We start from the raw sequence: 18,767 nt of genomic DNA on the forward strand, positions 1-18,767 counted from the left end.
GTGTTTTAATCGACTGTATTTCTGCTTTGTTGGTGTAAATGGTTAATCAAGCGATTCGATTAATTGATAAGTGAAAATAAAAATTTGAATAACATTATCACGTATTGCATATTATTTCGCTTAGGGTTATTTCAAGGAAAGGTACATTTTTCACTTCAAGCTGAATTTCATGTTCAGTTTATCCTTATTATTATTTATTATTTGGATGGATTTTTAGTTTAATTTATATTTTATTGAAAAGAATAGGTCAGAATTAGAAAATGTGCTTCTTTCTCAGTTGACGCTTTCTTCACGAGTGACCAGGACAGTAAGTAAGTAAGTAATGAACAAAACTGGGTGACACTATTTATAGAGTTGTACGAAAATTTTGTGATATTTGAAAATCTTTTTTTTCAAAACAATTGTAAATTCACTGATCCACCAATGAAAAATTGGCGATATTTTTGAATATTCTCAGGTAGTTTATTAAAAATGTATTTTTCATTTATTGCACGAATATCTTTCTTCTTCTTCTTCTTCTTTTTCTTATTGTTGTTATTTGATAAGTTTTCCTTCTTTTCTTGAGTTCATTGAGTTATGATTCATTTTTGAAATAAATTTTAATTGAAAAGTTCGTTGACTTTTTCGTTGAAGAAAAAGCTTTTCACTTGAGAAACATGAAGAGGCCGTTTTCATCGTGTCTTGAAATATTTTTTACCATGTCAGGGTTGGCTGTGTGGATGTCGCCCATTTTAAGCGTGACTTTTCCCGCTCCCGGCCACTGTGTGACCTGCTTCAACCACCGCACAAGGCCAGTCGGTAACCCGAACGGCAGCCCAGCGCATGCTAAAAAGCAGGAGCTGCATCTGCGTTGACCATTACACACAAAACTGTGTGCAATGTTATTGTTGAACAGCAAAGTGACGTTTGCATTGTTGGGTATTCTGTGTTAATTTTGTGGAATAAATTTTATGAGAAAAATTATTATTTATTGTAATTATAGGATGCATGGTTTGCCAGATATTTTCGGCACATCTGAACAAAGGTGAACGAGCATATTTGAAAAATATCCCCAGAATTTCGTACAAATCAGAAGTCGACATGGCTGAAGAATTTATTAGCAACGAGCATCAATTACAAAAACCACAAAAGGTGATGATCAACAGCATCGTTTCAACTGCTGCAATTTCTCAGAAAGGTTCGTCTTTTTTTGGAATCGAATAAGGTTCACCACTTATATATACACAGGTTGTGTGATGTGAATTTAATAACAAAAGTTAATCGTAGATTTTCATCTGCTATTGAAAGGCTAATTACAATTATGCTACTATGGGTCACACTTCAATGAGATTTTATTTCATTTCAAACTATTCAATAGATGAGAAAAACGAAGATTTTAAAGAAATTAACGGCAAGGACGAAGCCGAAGCATCCGGCGACGGTCTCATTGATCTTCCAACTATCATCCCGACAACCTCAATGGAAACAGTTTCCGTTGAACCGTCAAACGATGACGATATCACCATGGTAAATCTTACCCAGGCTGAGATGCACAAAAAAACTGAAGAAAAAAACAACTGATCCAACGGATGGATGGGATGTACAGACAGACGGATCGATACACAGTTAAATATATACATATATATGGATAGATAGATAGATGCATTGTTCTGTGAGAGAAGCATCTTCCATTTATTGTTGTTGTTATTTTCTTGTATACAATTCAAATTTCTCTTTTAAAAACTGATGTTGTTCATTGTTTAAGTAGAAATTAAACAAAGAAATATCAACAATAGCAGAACAATTTAAAAATTCGCTTCACAGTCAGCGATCTACGAGCTAGGACAATTTCCGCTTGAAGTTGTTGTTCTCCACCAGACTGTTGTCGACGGACATTTCAACCAATTGAGCACAACTCTTTGGAAACCAACCACGCCGAATGTTATGGCAATTGCATTCGTCTCCGCAATTGGTTAGCATCAAAATACCGTACATCCAATGACTGCTCCATCTAGAAACAAGCACCCGTTCGCCAACAGCCACCGGAAGTCTAAATTCGTGAAGAAGCCACGGCTGCAATGCACAAGTGGAAAATCCATGCTTGAAAGCCCATACACGACCGTTGTAAGCACGGACGATTTCGTATTCTTCGGAAAAGTTCTTCTTCTGCCTCTTCTGTTCAAGTTGCTCAATCTGAAAAAACAACACTGATCATCAACCAATGGTGATCATCACTGGAACCTTGAAAATTATTAATACCGTCAAGTCGTACTGACTGCTTCCACATTTCACTGGATAACAAATGCCATCTCCAGACGGTCTCCAAAGTTCACGAAAGTTCGCCTTCCAACCAAGGTCGTATGGATATACGAATTCATCTGAGCGCTTTCTCAAATTTGCCTGCATGTGAAATGTAGAGACAATTTCAGAAATAATACTGAATTATTATTACTATTTTTAGTTACCTTTTCACAGATGTACACTTCAATACCGGTACGATTGCGGAGGATGAGTTTCAGATGACAAATGAACAACAGTCCAACTGCGATGAGCACTCCAAGTGTCAAGGCGATGCTGAAGCACATGAACAACAGCAATGATATATTAAGATGCTGTCTTTTCGGATTGTAGTACACTGAATACCAGTTCTGAACCAAATAGAATTTAGTTTTTTTTTAAAAAAAAGCAAACTGAATGAATGAGAATCATCAAATGTTGAAACATACGCTGAACATAAATTTATATATACAGCATCCTTGAATAATGGTCGCGTGAAGGCAACTGATAACAATCCAAAACAGAAACATGAAGAAAAAGCGATGATTTAAGAAGCCGCAACAGTTATTTATCCAAGGGCAGTGGTGGTCCATTTTCAACACACATCTGTTCAACAAATAACAACTTGTGTGCGTAAGTACGGCTAGGAGGAAATCAGATGATCTGTTACCGATTGCATTTACGGCAGTGATGCGATCGAGGTGCTTTGTAACCTTTACACAATTTACAATATTGCAAGTATTTTTTGTCACCGTGATTCATCTAAAAATCAGTATATGCAATTGATAATCTACTTTCAGGATTATGAAACGAACAAGGTATGATTTCATTTGTTATTACCGGTGCCCAACCTTTTCGAAGAAAACCCGGACCAAAGTATGTGGCGCAAAAGAAGTTGCTCAACACCATCATGCTGCACCACGTGAAAAAGGAAACATTGAGCCAAGCAAAAAAGCCATCGGTTAATGGCCACCAAGTGATGGCAGAAAAAATTGTCACAATACTTATGTAAGATATAAGTGCCAAGCTGGCGATAGGTCCGAAATGAAATAAACGTTTGCCAAAGTCGAACAGATCAAATTTTGGCAACGCTTCCATTTTACAATTTGCACTTTGAACTCTAAAAATGCTTTTCAGTCTGAATTTTCATCACTGGCAGTTTCCAGAAATTGAATGAAGAACAAACAGTATTGAAAAGACTTGGTGAAATTTTCACTTGGACAATGTGGAAGTGAATTTACAAAATTTGGAAAGAAAACTAAAGCAAAAGTAACATACAATACAATTCCAATCGTACCTGATCAAGAATTACTATCATGAATCATCAGCTGAAGTATTCACGTTAAAGTGGGTTCAGTCAGTTCATTTCTTCTTATCAAAATCACAAGCACTGTCAACACTAATGGATTTCTAACAGCGACAAAAAATCAAGACAACACTGAAAATCGTGGAGGCATAAAATACTTACAAAAATTTTTTTTTAGTAACTGGCTGAAACAGAACAGTAATTCCAGCGCCTGTAACAGACAGTGTGAAACTATTTTATAAAAACGACGATGGCGTTTTCGAGTAATCTACTGTTACAGTAAGCAAATTATGTTATTGCAGGTTTCATTGTGAATTGTGTGCATTTTTTGATAAAATAATTTACAAATTGTAATATTTAATAATTCACTTGATTTAATATTCTTCTAAATATTTTTTTAAATTTATTTTATTAATAACAAACTCTTCCTATTAACGATTTTGAAAATGAAGTTTTCAATAAAGCAAACTGCATATAAAATGAATAAAACTTCACAAAATTAAAAAATAGTAGTAGTAATGTTGTAATTGTTTAAAGTTAAAGTTTATTTCATAGAAATGCTGCTAATTTTTCTCTGTGTGTGAGCTTTTTTTTTCAAATTTAATCACAGTTGTTTAATTTGATTTCCTGCGCAGATTAAACTGTCATTTAAAATTTTTTCGCATTTTCCCATCAGTGATTTGTTTTATTGATTTCAAAACACTGCTACTCTCGAATGTTTACTTTCATTGTTCATGCAAATCGTGTAATGTGATTCAGTGCTTTGAAATTTTGAATTCAGTTTCCTATTATCAGCGTCAATCATCGATCGCTTTATAATTAGTAAATTGAAAGATCATTCAATTTGAATGATTATTTATTCGAACAATGGGATAATTTTTCCCTTTTGAAATGAATACAGCATTGCACTTCTGTTTATGTTTAAAACAGGCATGATTAATCAATGAAATCAATGGTTATTAAATTTATTTCAAAAAATTTCATTCGTGTAACTTTGCGAAATCTTTGATGTATTTGTAAGTTTGTTCAAAGCTTGTTCATATTCAGTATTATGTCACAAGGTAGTAAATAAAGTGTGGCAGTTATCAGTAAATCCTTTAACAAGTATTAACATTATGGTTAGTAATTGAATATGCTCGTAATAATTTCATAATTACTTCATACTGAGTGATTATTTTTTAAGGAATAATAAATGTGCCAAGAAAACAGTGATGCTTTTATTCATTCAGCGTATATCCTGATCTTATTTATTATTAAAATTTTTATAGGTTAAGATTTATTTATTATTAAATGATGTTTTTACGGAGAATGATTAAGTGGTTGAAAATCGATTTTTGAATTTCTATAGCAATGAAGATAATCGTGCTGACTGGATGTTTGCTCGTTGCTATGCAAAATTACCTTTACATGTACGTTTGTATTATTTGGTTGATGAAATTTTCATTTTCATGATTGTTTAAACGGTTTGCATGAAATGAAATCCAATTAATAATCATTTCATTGGCAATTTCTGTTTGATTTAGTCTTCAGCTGTAAACTACTCCGTCATCTGTTATGATTTGAATTACTACCTTCAAATCATAACCACTGATAATTATGGCAAGCATTATGGTGTTTAAAATTAAAAGTCACATAATTCTAAATTAAATAGTCCTGACAAAAAAATTTACAAGCTATCCCCGTTCTGTTAGCTATGTTTAAAGAAGCTGTAATTTGTCGGGTATGGTGATTTTAGCATCTATTCGCACGAAGTTTTGTTCTTTTCATTTCACTAATAGCACTGTTTGTTACAACTGTTGCCACTGATGACGTTTATGAAAAATTTCAGTTTCCTATTAGAATTTTAAAGCGGAATTTTTAAATTTATTATTGCACAATTAATGATGCGAAATTATTTTTTCGAGTTATTTACTTTACAAATTTCAACTTTTCAATTTTCAAAATACATCATTTCTAAAAGTAACATCCAGCGACAATTGTTACGTAGTAAGCATTGCTATCAGTGCCTTTTTCACATCGCCTTGGTACTTCCTGAGCGTTTTTTCAGCTGTACACTTTGTCAATTCCATTTCGTTTATCTGAAAAAATATTATCAAACAGCAATTACATTTCAAATAAATAAACTTAAAATACCAATAATTCTACATCTTCTTTTTTGATTACAATTGTAGTGCCTTCACCTGGCTCGTTTAATTTAGTTTTGCTCGTATCCAAAATGTTAGTAACAGCCTAGTAGATAAATAAATAACTGAGTTTATACATGTTTGCTTATAATGTATGCAAAATAATACCGATTGAGTAATTTGTGATGGAATTTCTTTCTCCTCTTCATAATCGGTCACCTTTTGTAAATCAGCTGCACCGCTATCATATTTATGCACTTGTGCTTTCTTAGGTTGATTGTACTTCTCACCGTCGTCTTCATCCATGACGATTGATTCAAGTGATTCTGCTTTTTTTTACTTTAAAATCAGTGTTTACATAAACTTCAGATTGTAAAAGAACTATTCTACTTGTTTTGAATGTTGAAACTAACTTAATTTCCTTCATTAGCAAATTTCTTATACTTTTATGACACTGAACCAAATAATTATGTCGCCATTAAAAAACATTTTAAGCTCATTATAACTCGCTGAAAACATTACATTAGAAAAAATTTAAGTTAACTACATAGACGTAAAAATAATTTCAAAATATTCAGTGTGTAAATGAGTGCTCAGTGTCAGTACTCAATTATTCTATTGCCAACTAGTTAGCTTCTCAGGATAAATAAAATGATTAATTGCAATAACAATTTCAGAACCCTGTGGTTCTACTTCCATTTATACTTTAACTATATTTTAAATTAAATTCTAAATTCTTTTTTCCAAATGGAGTCCCAAAGCAAACCAGCCATCGAATAAATTTAAATAGCTTCATCTGCTAGCACAAAAAAATGATTACATGCTTATTTAAAAGAATTCATTCAATTAAACTCTTACTTGATAATCAAAAAAATCAACACAATGTCAGCGGCGTTAAAGTTTGTGAATTTTCATAAAGCATATGCAGCCACCGTATCTACAGAATGAAGGTACTTGCATTATATTAAATGAACTTAACTTTTTTTGCTTAAAAATATTTTACTACATTATACTTTGTTAAAGTTGTTGCTGTTCATTTTCCATTCTACTAGTCATAAGAGGAAGATTTATTAACATACTAATAGACATTTCAAAAAATGGTGAAATAATTTTAATTGCATGTATTATTTTAGTGAATTATTTAAAATTATACAACATATAAAGATGAATTATGCTGCTCAATTTTAAAATAGTAGCACTAGCATATTACAAATAAATAGTTTGGCATGTTTAGATAGAATAATTCAAACTTGAAATTCAGTTTTTATTTATCGTAAGGCAAAGTACATGTACTGTAAGACAAAGAAAGTTCTTGTTTGTCAGTTGCATGTGCGTTTTTCGTTCCGTTCTCTTTCTCGTTACATGCATCTAAATTTAAGTTGAAATAAACAATTGGTAATTCGAATTTACATATTACTGTGTTTCTTTTGAATTGAATTTTTTTGCATTTATCGTCAGTCAGATGAAAATTATTAGTATTTGATTTCTGCTTTAGGATAGTAGAATGCCTCCAGTTGATAACGTGAAGAAACCACAAAATCTTGGCAGTTTATTGGAACTGATTTTCAATAGCAAAACAATTACTGTTGTGAGCGGCCGTCGATTAAAGTTGAACAAAGTATGTCACAGTTGTGTTTACGATGCACGCATTTTTAGAACGTTTGCTTAATAATAATCATAGGTACTTCGAATGTAATAGATTTTAATCAGAAAGTAAATATTTTATTCTTGATTTAAAATTTTTCATTTAGTAGAAATCATTTCAGTCTCTTTTTACATGTTTTTCAACATATTTTTGTGTTATGTAAGGCAGTAAATATTTTAATTCGATATTATGTTATTTGATAAATTTGACGATAGAAAAGGGAAATATTTTATTTTCAAGCAGTGCAAAATAGGTACTGCGTTCATAACTGTAATTTATATTTTAGATTAATGATTATCTGTTATCTATTGGCTCGAAACCTTGTCAAATTGCTGATATAAGTTCCATTGCAGGTAAGGAATATTTTGTTAATATTTAATTTTACGCTGTTGGGAGGAAAGCTTTTGTTATTATTTACGTAAATTTGGCATCAGCTTTCGTGAAGCCGGTTTGAACGTTTCAACTGTTTTTGCGAATTTTATTATTTAAATCTACATTATTCGATTGGTGATGAAAGTTTTGTTTTTTATTTAACTTTGAAATGAAACACGCGAGCATATTATTGAACATCACGCGTCACAGGCGATGTTACGCATGCTTGATAAAGCACCTTTTTCTAAGTGTTTTGCATTAATCATTAATTTTTTTCTATTAATGCGGGAATTTTATTTGTGCAGTACGTCTTTGAAAGTTTTGTTGTTCTATGTTTAAGATATATTTATTTATTTATTTATATTTATATATTTAATTCGTGAAAATGATAAATTATCGGCCTAGTTTCCATTCAAAATTTCCATTTTTCAATTTGTAATTGTCTCTTTGAAGGGTTTAATATTTTAATCTTTTACTTTGTAACAAAAACGAATGCATCTTTCAAATGCGGATACTTTGTATTGGTAAACAATTGACAATGTCAAGAATGATGAACAATATTGTGAACGAGAAAAGAATTTGTTAGTTATTATTGATGAAAATGATGGATACGTTGTATTAAGTTGACGTGCTTGTCGTAAAGCTCTGCAAACACAGTTGCAGGATTGAAACGCGTTCATACAAGGAGCATTGGGAACTCGTTTTTATAAAAAGAGATAGACTGGGGTTTTTTTATTCCGTACTTGGATGGTGAATGTGATTTAACCGAGAAAAAACGAATGATAATGCTATGATGTTGTTGTTGTTGCTGTTGCTGTTGCTGTTGCTGCTGTTGTTATTGTTGATGATGACAACTGCTGGTCTGTCTGTCTGCCTGCAAGCAGCGTTGGTTAAATTTTTACACGGCAAAATTTACTTCCTTATTTATGACTAGCGCGGAGGATGCGTTTGATTGGTTGAATTGTTTAAGCAAAAGAAAGAAGCGTCTCTGGCTTCATTGTTGATGATAATTGAAGTGTTTTCTGGCAGTTTGTGCACGTTTTTGTGCTGTTTTTCATTTCTGCTCTGAATAGTGTTGTTTTGATTGCAATTTTGGCACGCTGTTTGTTGGTGACGTTCAAATCGGTCTCACGATTTTTCTATTTGATTGCTTGATTAATTAATGTACATTTCTGTATTATGTGAAATTGAATGCATGATCAGATTTTATTTTCTACAAATGCAAAACTGAAAAACAGTCGCAGCAGAAGCAGCATTGAACAGCTTAATCAACGGCAGTATATTAATAATTTGTTTTGTTTGCAATTGGCTAGTTTGAACCGTTTGGTTATGTTCGCAGCTGCTTTGTTTGGATAGTTCAGTTTTGCTTGTTTTCTTTATTACTACTTTTTATTTATTTACTTTTGGCATGGTGATTTGTTTGTGGTGGTCTGTATATGGTTGGCAATTGAAAATTGTTTAGAGTGCAGAAACATTGTCAGTCAAACTCCGTTGTTCTTATCTTTGCATCACTGACCGCACTGTGATGGATCAGCAGACGAACACAAAACGCGAGGAGCCACAGCAACAGCAACAGTCACAGTCACAACCACAGCCACCACCACCACCACCACAACAACAACAGCCACAGCCACAGCAGCAAAATAAGCAGGCGACTTCCGGTCGAGAGAGTGACTCAGACGACGAGGACAGCAATTCTCCGTTGGAAGAGAGCCCTTGTGGACGATGGCAGAAGAGGCGCGAACGAGTTCAGCGCCGCAACGTGCCCGGAATTGACGCCACCTATTTGGCGATGGACAACGAGCTAGGGGTCGAAGTAGCCTGGAACGAGGTTCACTTCAACGATCGTCGCCAGCTAATGCTTCAACAGCGCAACATCTGCGCCATGTTTGATCGCCTCGTTGAACTCGACCACCCGTACTTGGTCAAAGTGCACAGCTATTGGCTGGACGAGGACCGGGCTCGGGTAGTTCTGATCACCGATTACATGTCGTCCGGCTCGGTGGCTCAATTTCTGCGCCGGACCGCTCAGGGCGGCGTCTCGACCAAGCCGCCTTCGAGCAGCGGTCGGTCGTGGCGCAAGTGGTGCTTGCCGGTGCTGTTGGCTTTGGACTATTTGCACAGCTTCGAGCCGCCAGTCGTGCACGGCCATTTGACCAACAGCGCAATTTTCATCCAGCAGAACGGTGTGATCAAAGTAGCGTTCGTTATGCCCGAAGGGGCGGCGGTCGAATTGCACGGCTTGCGAAGTGCGGCGACAAGCCGCGAAAGCGCCCGCCAACACCACCAGCACATGTACTACGTGGCGCCGGAGTGTCGGGCGCCCGGCTCCAGGGGCACCGTCCAAGCGGACATTTACGCGTTCGGCGTCTGCGCGTTGGAGATGGCGGCGATGGGCTTGCTTGGCGACGGCGACCAGTTGACCAGGGCTTTGCAGTCGCTGGAAAATCCCTCACAACGGCAGCTGGTGGAACAGTGCCTCAGCACGGTCGCGTCGCAGAGACCCACCGCCCATCAGTTGATTTTCCATCCGGCCTTGTTCGAGGTGCCGTCGTTGCTTTTGCTAGCGGCGCACGAGGTGCTCCGCGGTCCGGACTCGTTTTCTGAATTCGACCCTGCCGCCGCCGCTGGCGCTCGTGGCGGTCGTCATGCTAGTAGCGTTGGTGGCATTGGTAGTAGCGGCGGCAAGCTGCCTGGCCGGCGGCAATCAGGGGTGTTGGCGGAGTTGGTCGGCGTGGACGGCACGCGTCATGTGATGGTATGCCGCGAGGATGTGAACACGCATGATTTGGAAAAGTTGCTCGAAGACGTGCGCAACGGCATTTACCCTTTGGCCGGCTTGCAGCACCGTTCCTCGGTCGATGGGTCCTACGTTGCCGGTGATGATGATCGCTGCCCTGTTGGTACTGGTGATGGTGTTGATGCTTCGGCAGCCTCTGCTGCTGCTGCTGCCGCTGCTGGTGGTGGTGGTGTTGGTGCCGGTGATAGTGGTGGTGGTGGTGGTGGTAGTGGTGGTGGTGATGCGGCGGCCGTCAGGGTGGGGTCGTCGTCGACGTACGACGTTGTCTCGGGTCGAGGGTTGGGCGTGGCAGGAGACCATCGCGGTTCTTCGTTGTCGCCGTCCAGACTGAGGCCGTTTGGCGGCGATTCGTTGACCAACGGTTTGCAGCGCGGCGCTTCAGCCTCGCTGATGGAGCCGAAACACGAGGCGAGGAAAAAGCCGAGCCGTGCCGGCGAGTTCGAGGAGACCCGCGAGTTGGTGGAACTGTCGGCTGAGGTGAGACCTGCCGAGCAGAGCGGCGCGTACGTGCTGGCGATGATGCTCAAGTTCGAGGACCGTATGAATCGCGAGCTGACCGGCCAGTTCACCGACGATGAGTCACCCGAAGCATTGTCCGACGAACTGGTCGAGTACGGCTTCGTCCGACCCCGCGACCACCACCGGCTTGTCGACCTGATCGGCCAGGCGATGGCGTTGTGTCGCCAGTCCCAAGCCACGGTCGACGAGATTAGTTGAATCCAATGCAGAGCAATACATCGACTGTGGTGTTATTATTCCACTTTTCCCAAACGCTCGTGTTGACCAGTAAACAATACGACAATTAGTTACTTTGTTTATTTTTTCCAAAAAACAGCAGCATTTGGAAAAAAATATAAGTTTATTTTAGAACTCTCACCTTCGGTTTGGTTGTTTTATGCAGTTGATGTTGGCATTATTGTCATTTTTAAAACGCAGTTGCACAAAGTGTTGCTTTTAGCTTTGTATACATATACATACATACATACATACATACATACATACATATATATATATATATATAGTGAAAAATCTTCTTTTAATTGAAAATCTAAGAGAAAACGTACACTTTGAAATTGTGGTTCACCTTTCCTTCGGTCTGTTTCTCATATGTGTGTGGTGGACGATTTTTGCGATAAAATTTGCACCGATGAATATTTTTGTCTTGTAATTGTGCTTTTTCTTAAAATAAATTGCAAGTATGACAAATTTAGCTACTTTTGATACGTTATAACAACAGTTTCTTCTAACCACTTCAAATCAACAGTGCATCTTTTACAGACAAAGACCGCGTGTTGAGGTACCTATTCGATATTAGTTGTCGCAATTTGCTGCCTTTGATTTTTGTCAATGGCGACTGCGTCGGCGGTGTTGAAGAATTGGCTAGATTGGTCGAAAAGGGGGTTCTCAAAGAATGGCTTGCCGATCATCAGTACGACCTGGTGGTCATTGGCGGTGGATCCGGCGGCCTGGCCGCTGCTAAAGTATTATTTGTTGATTACGAAGCAAAGCAACAGAAAAAAAAGGATCACCTCATATATATATATACGTTTTGTTACGTAGGATGCTGCCCTGGCCGGCAAACGTGTGGCTGTTTTGGACTTTGTGACTCCGACTCCTTTGGGAACGACGTGGGGTAGTGTCGACCAGAGCACTGGCTTTTAATATACGGTATATTTATTTATTTTTTTATTCGGGGGTGTTTTTCTTCAGGTCTGGGCGGTACGTGTGTCAACGTCGGCTGTATTCCGAAAAAGTTGATGCATTGTACCTCATTGTTGGGCAAGAATTTGGCAGACGCGAGGAAGTTTGGTTGGAAATATGGAGAAGAGGGTTAGTAAGAGAGGCTTTTTTGTTCACTTGATCATTGTGCAATATTTTTTCTGTTTTCGTTTCAGTCAAACACAGCTGGACAGATATGGTAACTGCAATCCAGTCTCACATTACAGCGTTGAATTGGAACTATCGTGTTCAGCTGCGTGAAAAATCCGTCACATACTTGAACGCATTTGGCACGTTTGTTGGCAGTCATTCGATCAAAGTATATTTCAAAAAATAAAATAAAATCATTAATTTCTCTTTTTTATAATGTCAAAATTGATTAAAATTTAAATTTTTAGGCTACGGACAAACGTAATAAAGAACAAATCATCACGTCGGATCGATTTATCATCGCCACGGGGCTTCGTCCTCGCTACTTGGATGTACCCGGAGTTAAGGAGTACTGTATCACAAGGTTGCGTAGAAATATTTTTTGTTTTCTTGGGGTTAAGTTTTATTGTTAATTTTTTTAAATTCTAGTGACGATCTTTTTTCACTTCCCTACTGTCCAGGAAAAACACTGTGCGTTGGCGCGTCTTATGTTTCACTGGAGTGCGCCGGCTTTTTACGCGGACTTGGTTTGGACGTGACCGTGATGGTACGGTCGATTTTGTTGCGTGGGTTTGACCAAGACATGGCCAATCGTATTGGCAACCACATGCAAACTGTCGAAGGTGTACGATTTATTTACAAGTGCATCCCGACGAAGGTACTGTATGATTGATTGAGTGATTGATAGGTTCTCTAGTGTTCGATTGTTTAATTGATGTGATTGATTTTAAGATTGAACGTTTGCAAGATGGTCAGCCAGGGTTGTTTCGAGTCACTGCCAAAAAAGAAGACGGTGAAGAAGTTGTCGACGAATATAACACTGTAAGTTAATTTCTTTCAATTCTCCTACAACTGATTGATGTACAGTGTTCAGTTGTGAAGTTCAGGTTTCAAGTACAAATTAATTTGTTGAATAAAACTTTTTTGTATTTGTGAATTAATTTAACTTTTTATATTTAATTGCAAAGGTTCTGATCGCAATCGGACGAGATGCTTTGACGGACGCTTTGAATTTGGACAAAGTTGGTGTGGAAACGAATCCAGAGTAAATTACAAACAATCTTGCCAGCAAGTTGGGGAAAGTTGACTTTTCAATCGAGTGTTATAGAAACAAGAAAATTCTCTGTTATGCAAATGAACAGAGCACCACAGCTCCGTACATCTACGCCATTGGAGATGTACTGGACCGTGGTTTGGAGCTCACTCCGGTAGCTATTAAAGCTGGCCGCTTGTTAGCCAAACGCATGTTTGGTCTTTCCAGCATTTTGGTTGGAAGCATTTATTTATTTTTTTTTCCATCATCACGACTTTAATTCGACAACTTTTCAATATTTTAGTGCGATCGTTATTTGACTCCGACTACTGTATTCACACCGTTGGAATATGGTTGTTGTGGTATGTCAGAAGAGGAAGCGATTGAAGAGTATGGTGAGATCAACATTGAAGTACGTTTTCTGTTTTGCTCTTTAAATCATCTTGAAATTTCAGGAAACTGAACTGAGGCATGTTTTCTTCTGTTTTTTTTATTTAGGTTTTTCATTCATATTTTACACCACTTGAGTATACTGTTCCGAAACGTGATGATTCTGAACACTGCTATGCAAAATTGATCTGCAACAAACAGGATGATGTATAACAGCAATTGAAGTGTCTTTTACGCATGAAAAATGTGCTGCTTTTTTTCTACTGTTTTTCAGATGCGCATTTTGGGATTTCACCTGCTTGGTCCAAATGCCGGTGAAATAACTCAAGGTTTTGCGATTGGTTTGAAATTGAAAGCAACTAAGCACGATTTTGATCTGCTAGTCGGCATACATCCAACCTGTGCAGAAGTGAGTTTTGCAAATTTTTGTAGCACAGTTTTTATGTTTAAAATTTTCATTTTCAGGTTTTCACTCAGTTGACAGTGACCAAATCTTCTCAGCAGGTACTGAAGAAAACAGGCTGCTGAGGTTAAGCTGCTTGTTGACGTTTTTGGCGCTTTTCTGAAGTGCTAAATATATCGTTCAACAAGCGCGATATTGATAATTATTTTAAGATGTGAGCTGTGACAAACATTGCATAAACCATTTCTATGCGTGGCAATGTTTCGATGAAACACATCTCTTTTATTTTTTTTTCATTTCTGATTTTTGATGATTGTTTTAGCTTTTTCTCTAACTTTTGACTTACTCATCATTCGTGTTTTTGCTTTTTCTGTAATTTTTGACTTACTCATCATTTGTATCATTCAGTAACTTTTCATATCGTTTGGCAGTTAGTTGGTTCTGATTTTCGACTTTTGGCTTCGAATTACAATATATCATTCATTTCAGAAAAATTAACATTAAGTAATAATTCGTGAAAGATGAAACATTTCATAATGTTAATGTATTATTGGTACAGTTGTGAATAAATTTGATTTCTTTATTGTCTAAATTTTGCTTACAGAGAAATATAAGTTAACGAATGAAATCATTGCATACCGTCAACTTGACACCAAATTGTGCACGTGTGCATATAAACTGGAGAACGAAAATTTTAAATAATTTTCAAAATGTCTATAGAACAAAACTTTTGAATTTAAATTGAAATGCCGCAATTTTACGAAAAGATTATGCAATGAAAATCGACAAACTTTCTTTTATTTGACTAACTTTATACTGTAGTGCGATAAAGATGAGCAAGTTTCAATAGTGAAGTTATCATTTTCTCTAAAAAATACGTACACAGATTGAATTAATAATCACTATTTATTTGTTCACTGACATACACCAGCAGATTGAATATTCAAAATTAAACACAAACGTGAGCATGCACATTCATTCATTAATTATTTTCTTCAATATTCCACAAACTTTAACAACAAATGCTATGTTCCCCAAGTAGAATGCAAGTCGCACATGCGCATGAAATGCATACTATAAAAGCTGACCTATTAAAAATTTGAACTTTATGAATTACACAATAAGAACCGTGTAATATTATGGTAGATTTTTTTCACTTATATTTTCTTTTTTATTTTTGATTAATCATCTCATTATTTTGAAAAACATGAAAGCCATTGCTTTAATTTAATTGTTAAATTGTAATTTCAGCAAAAAAATTTATATAATTATGAATTTTATGTTGAAGTACTTTTGAACAGTGCACTGTATTAATTGCTCTTGATAATCTAATCGTATCTACAAAAAGTAGTTTTTACTCATAAATTTAACTGGCGGAATGTGTTTGCGCCACATTTGAAACAGTCTTATTTTATATCATTTGCAGTTTGAAGTTTCAATTATATTTTCTGACCAGTAAAGGTAAGTTACAGTTTTTTATTTTTTTGATAAATTCATGCATTTCTTTGTTTATTGGAAGCAGTCGATTCTGAGCATGAATGAAGGGAATTTTTCACACTGAGTCTGTAGATAAATAGTAGGAAAGAGATCTTGAAGTTTGTTTTACATCTGCAGACTCGTTTTAGTTTTTCTACGTCATTATTCAAGCTACTTATTACTTACTAATAATTATGAAGAAATTAGCATTATTATCCAAAGCGTTACGTTACAGTTAAATTATTATTATTATTATTATTGCAAATTTTGCTTATGTTTCAATGTACAAAATATTTTGAAAATGCAATATCGATGCATGTTGATTGTAATGGAATAAGATGATAATGATAAGCGAGTTTTCAGTTGAAATCTTTTTCGGAATTTATTTTTTGATCGTTGTTTTTATATTGATCATATAGGATATAATTGTTTTTATCTCTTTTAAATAATAAATTAAAATGAATCAATTTATTTAATGCAACGCTAGAAGCGTTTGATACATGCATACTTGTATCGTATGATCGTTTATTGTCATATCTGCAAATGTAAATGTTCACATCTTTCGTATGTAAATTTATAGTATTAATCTTGTTTTTCTTTTGTGTTATAAGTATGTAATTAATAATTTCAATGATTTTTTTGAAGAAAGTATTTTTTGCATGTGATCTGATGAAAGAATATATACATTTTTCCACGTGTAACAATTGTTACATTCATTGAATTGACTATACTTCAAGAATTGTACTGGTCTATTTTTAACGATTTGATTTTCACGTTCGACGTTCGAACAGTAAGACGAGTTAGTTTTGTATTAAAAAATGGATGAAATTGTTGCTGGGAAAGTTTTAAAGTTCCAAATGAAATTTTCAAACTAATTTCGCTTTCACATCGATCCTTTTTCACAGCACCAAACAAGGAAGATACCATTTGTGCACGCATTGTTGCGGTGTTGCTGATAATTTTTTGTTGTTGAGAGTGAAATTTTGAGATTTTTGTAATTTTTTTGCTTGTAATTGAAGAAAAAAGTTTTTTATTCTACTCGTTGAAAGCTGCGATTGCTGGTCGACTGTCCAAAGTACGGTGCGCACAGTTTAGATGAGTTTTTATCACATTTGACCAAGCTCAGCAGCAATTGGTTTTGTGGGTGAAAATGAGAAATATTCAAATTCAATCAAATTATCCATCAATTTGTATATTGTTTTTTTCTTACCATTTTCTGTCGTCACTGGTGAATTTATAGTGGGTAAATGGGAATATTGCAAGGTCATTATTTTCGACTATCATCTGCAGTTAATTTTACGCATGGACGATGAAAATATTAGCAACATGGAAGTTGGGTGTTTTGAAGATTTGAAATTTCACAATGAGCCCCACTAATGAGTGGAATGCATGGATAAAATTGACCAGTTGTTATTCATCACAGTATATATATGTGTAGGCTTTTCATATTGTGGATCTATTCCACTTAGCACTTGTCAAAAAAATAATATTTTAATTTTTTAAATTATTACATTAAATTTTTGCAACAAACAAAAGTGAAATCAATAAAAATCGAATCAAATGCAGTTGAATTGAATAAGATAAATTGGAAAAGTTTTGTTGCTGAAAATAGAGAGCTTAAAATTTCCATCGATTTGATCAGTTTTCAAAAAAAAAATTTCACGCGTGATGTGTGTGGTTTTATATTTTTGAAGACAAAAAAAGGGTTTTCAGTTGCGTAGTGTTGCACAATGGTTGAAAGCACGAAATTGGAATTGAAAGAAGCAACGATGAGAAAATTCTGGTAAAAGCAATTTTCATGTTGAACCGAAGAAAAAATTTCACGCAACCAGTTAAAAGAGCAGCATGTTTGACGTGCAAATATTCCAATGATTAGATGTATAAAATTATTTTCAATTTTTGTTTACACAATAAGCGACGAGATTGAATTTTATTATTATTATTATTACTTGTTTTGATACTGTATGCTTGTTGATTTTTGAAATTATTATTTTTTTCCAATTTTTCTTCGTTGCATCACTGAACACATGAAAGGGAAAACATTTGGCGTTGTTGCTTTGTTGTTGTCCGAAGAGACCAACAAGCAAACAACAACAACAACAAAGAATGCGCGTTAGCTAAAGTGTAATTTTAATATTGTGAGAGGTAAAGCTAAGAGGGGCAGCAACCATGTGGAAGATTTCCATCTCTGTTGTTGTTGCATATTATTATTGGGCGTGTTTATGGCACATGACTTGACAACAGTAATTGTGAAAAGAGGATAAAAAAGAAGCAATTTATATTTTTTCTTTATGGTTATCTTTTTTTCTGTTTTGCTGTTGCTTTTCAATTTTTCTTTATTCTTGTTATCTTTTTTTTCATTCTACTACGACCTGCATGGAGCAGCAGCAGCAGCAGCAGCAGCATTAGTTAGTGCATAGTAGAATTTATTTGCGCTGTATAATATTTGAATTATGCATGACGAACGGTTGAAAATTTATGTAACCATGTTGACTTTGTCAGGTTGGACAGGCGTGGGAATGGACGCGACGATCAATTTCCATTGTTCACTCTTTGTCGCTTTGCTTTGATGATAAACGATCCAAGTTGCTTTTCTTCCTTCTCAACATCCACGCACAGCTAGAATGAAAAAGCTTTCGGTAAGTGATTCACTTCTTTTTTCTTTCTCACTCTCTCTTTTGTTCTCTTTAATTCTTATCCCCTTATCCATTCCCCCCTCCCACCCCTCACCTCATGCCCTCGAGTTGCTGATCATTGATCTTACCAATATCAGCAATTGGGTTGTCTTTTCCAATGCCATGCGCTTGTCACGGTGTTTGTGAATCGAAGCTAATCTGTAGTATATCGTATACTATCGTATAGTATAGTACAGTATACGTAGGGGGCGAATTTTGCTTTTGGCTTAAATTTTGAAATCAAGCTTCTCTCTCAACATTTGAACAACAAACAGCGTTTTCTTTTTTTTTGTTGTTTGAAAGCAAAAGCAAAAGTGGTTTATCAACACTAATTGATGCTAGTGTTGCTATTCTTTTTCTTTTTTTTCTTGAAAAAATATTCAATCATCCTCTTCAAATTTTCGTAATAAATTGAGCAA

At 35.8% G+C, this 18,767-nt stretch overlaps 4 protein-coding genes across 4 annotated transcripts; 2 read left to right on the top strand and 2 right to left on the bottom strand.

The window, feature by feature from the left end:
- Nucleotides 1-987: 987 nt before the first annotated feature.
- Nucleotides 988-2,579, top strand: Tsp_02739 (protein asteroid). Its single transcript, XM_003379019.1, has 4 exons — nucleotides 988-1,177; nucleotides 1,382-1,506; nucleotides 1,804-1,951; nucleotides 2,455-2,579. Exons 1-4 carry the CDS (start codon nucleotides 988-990, stop codon nucleotides 2,577-2,579), a joined length of 588 nt encoding a protein of 195 aa, XP_003379067.1.
- Nucleotides 2,580-2,687: 108 nt separating this feature from the next.
- Nucleotides 2,688-3,018, bottom strand: Tsp_02740 (palmitoyltransferase ZDHHC15). Its single transcript, XM_003379020.1, has 2 exons — nucleotides 2,927-3,018; nucleotides 2,688-2,862 (listed from the first exon to the last, which is right to left on the bottom strand). Exons 1-2 carry the CDS (start codon nucleotides 3,016-3,018, stop codon nucleotides 2,688-2,690), a joined length of 267 nt encoding a protein of 88 aa, XP_003379068.1.
- A 2,523-nt stretch (nucleotides 3,019-5,541) lies between these two features.
- Nucleotides 5,542-6,384, bottom strand: Tsp_02741 (huntingtin-interacting protein K). Its single transcript, XM_003379021.1, has 4 exons — nucleotides 6,312-6,384; nucleotides 5,854-6,011; nucleotides 5,696-5,791; nucleotides 5,542-5,640 (listed from the first exon to the last, which is right to left on the bottom strand). Exons 1-4 carry the CDS (start codon nucleotides 6,382-6,384, stop codon nucleotides 5,542-5,544), a joined length of 426 nt encoding a protein of 141 aa, XP_003379069.1.
- Nucleotides 6,385-6,982: 598 nt separating this feature from the next.
- Tsp_02742 (thioredoxin reductase 1, cytoplasmic) lies at nucleotides 6,983-14,778 on the top strand. The gene is made up of 16 exons (XM_003379022.1): nucleotides 6,983-7,080; nucleotides 7,181-7,303; nucleotides 7,617-7,683; nucleotides 11,781-11,983; nucleotides 12,063-12,135; nucleotides 12,213-12,332; nucleotides 12,398-12,540; nucleotides 12,620-12,735; nucleotides 12,801-13,029; nucleotides 13,104-13,193; nucleotides 13,340-13,416; nucleotides 13,480-13,639; nucleotides 13,709-13,816; nucleotides 13,903-14,001; nucleotides 14,069-14,203; nucleotides 14,260-14,778. Exons 2-16 carry the CDS (start codon nucleotides 7,190-7,192, stop codon nucleotides 14,320-14,322), a joined length of 1,797 nt encoding a protein of 598 aa, XP_003379070.1. The 5' UTR covers nucleotides 6,983-7,080; nucleotides 7,181-7,189; the 3' UTR covers nucleotides 14,323-14,778.
- Nucleotides 14,779-18,767: the final 3,989 nt, after the last annotated feature.

Source organism: Trichinella spiralis, assembly GCF_000181795.1.
Source record: "Trichinella spiralis strain ISS 195 chromosome Unknown Scfld2, whole genome shotgun sequence".
Lineage (NCBI taxonomy): Eukaryota > Metazoa > Nematoda > Enoplea > Trichinellida > Trichinellidae > Trichinella > Trichinella spiralis.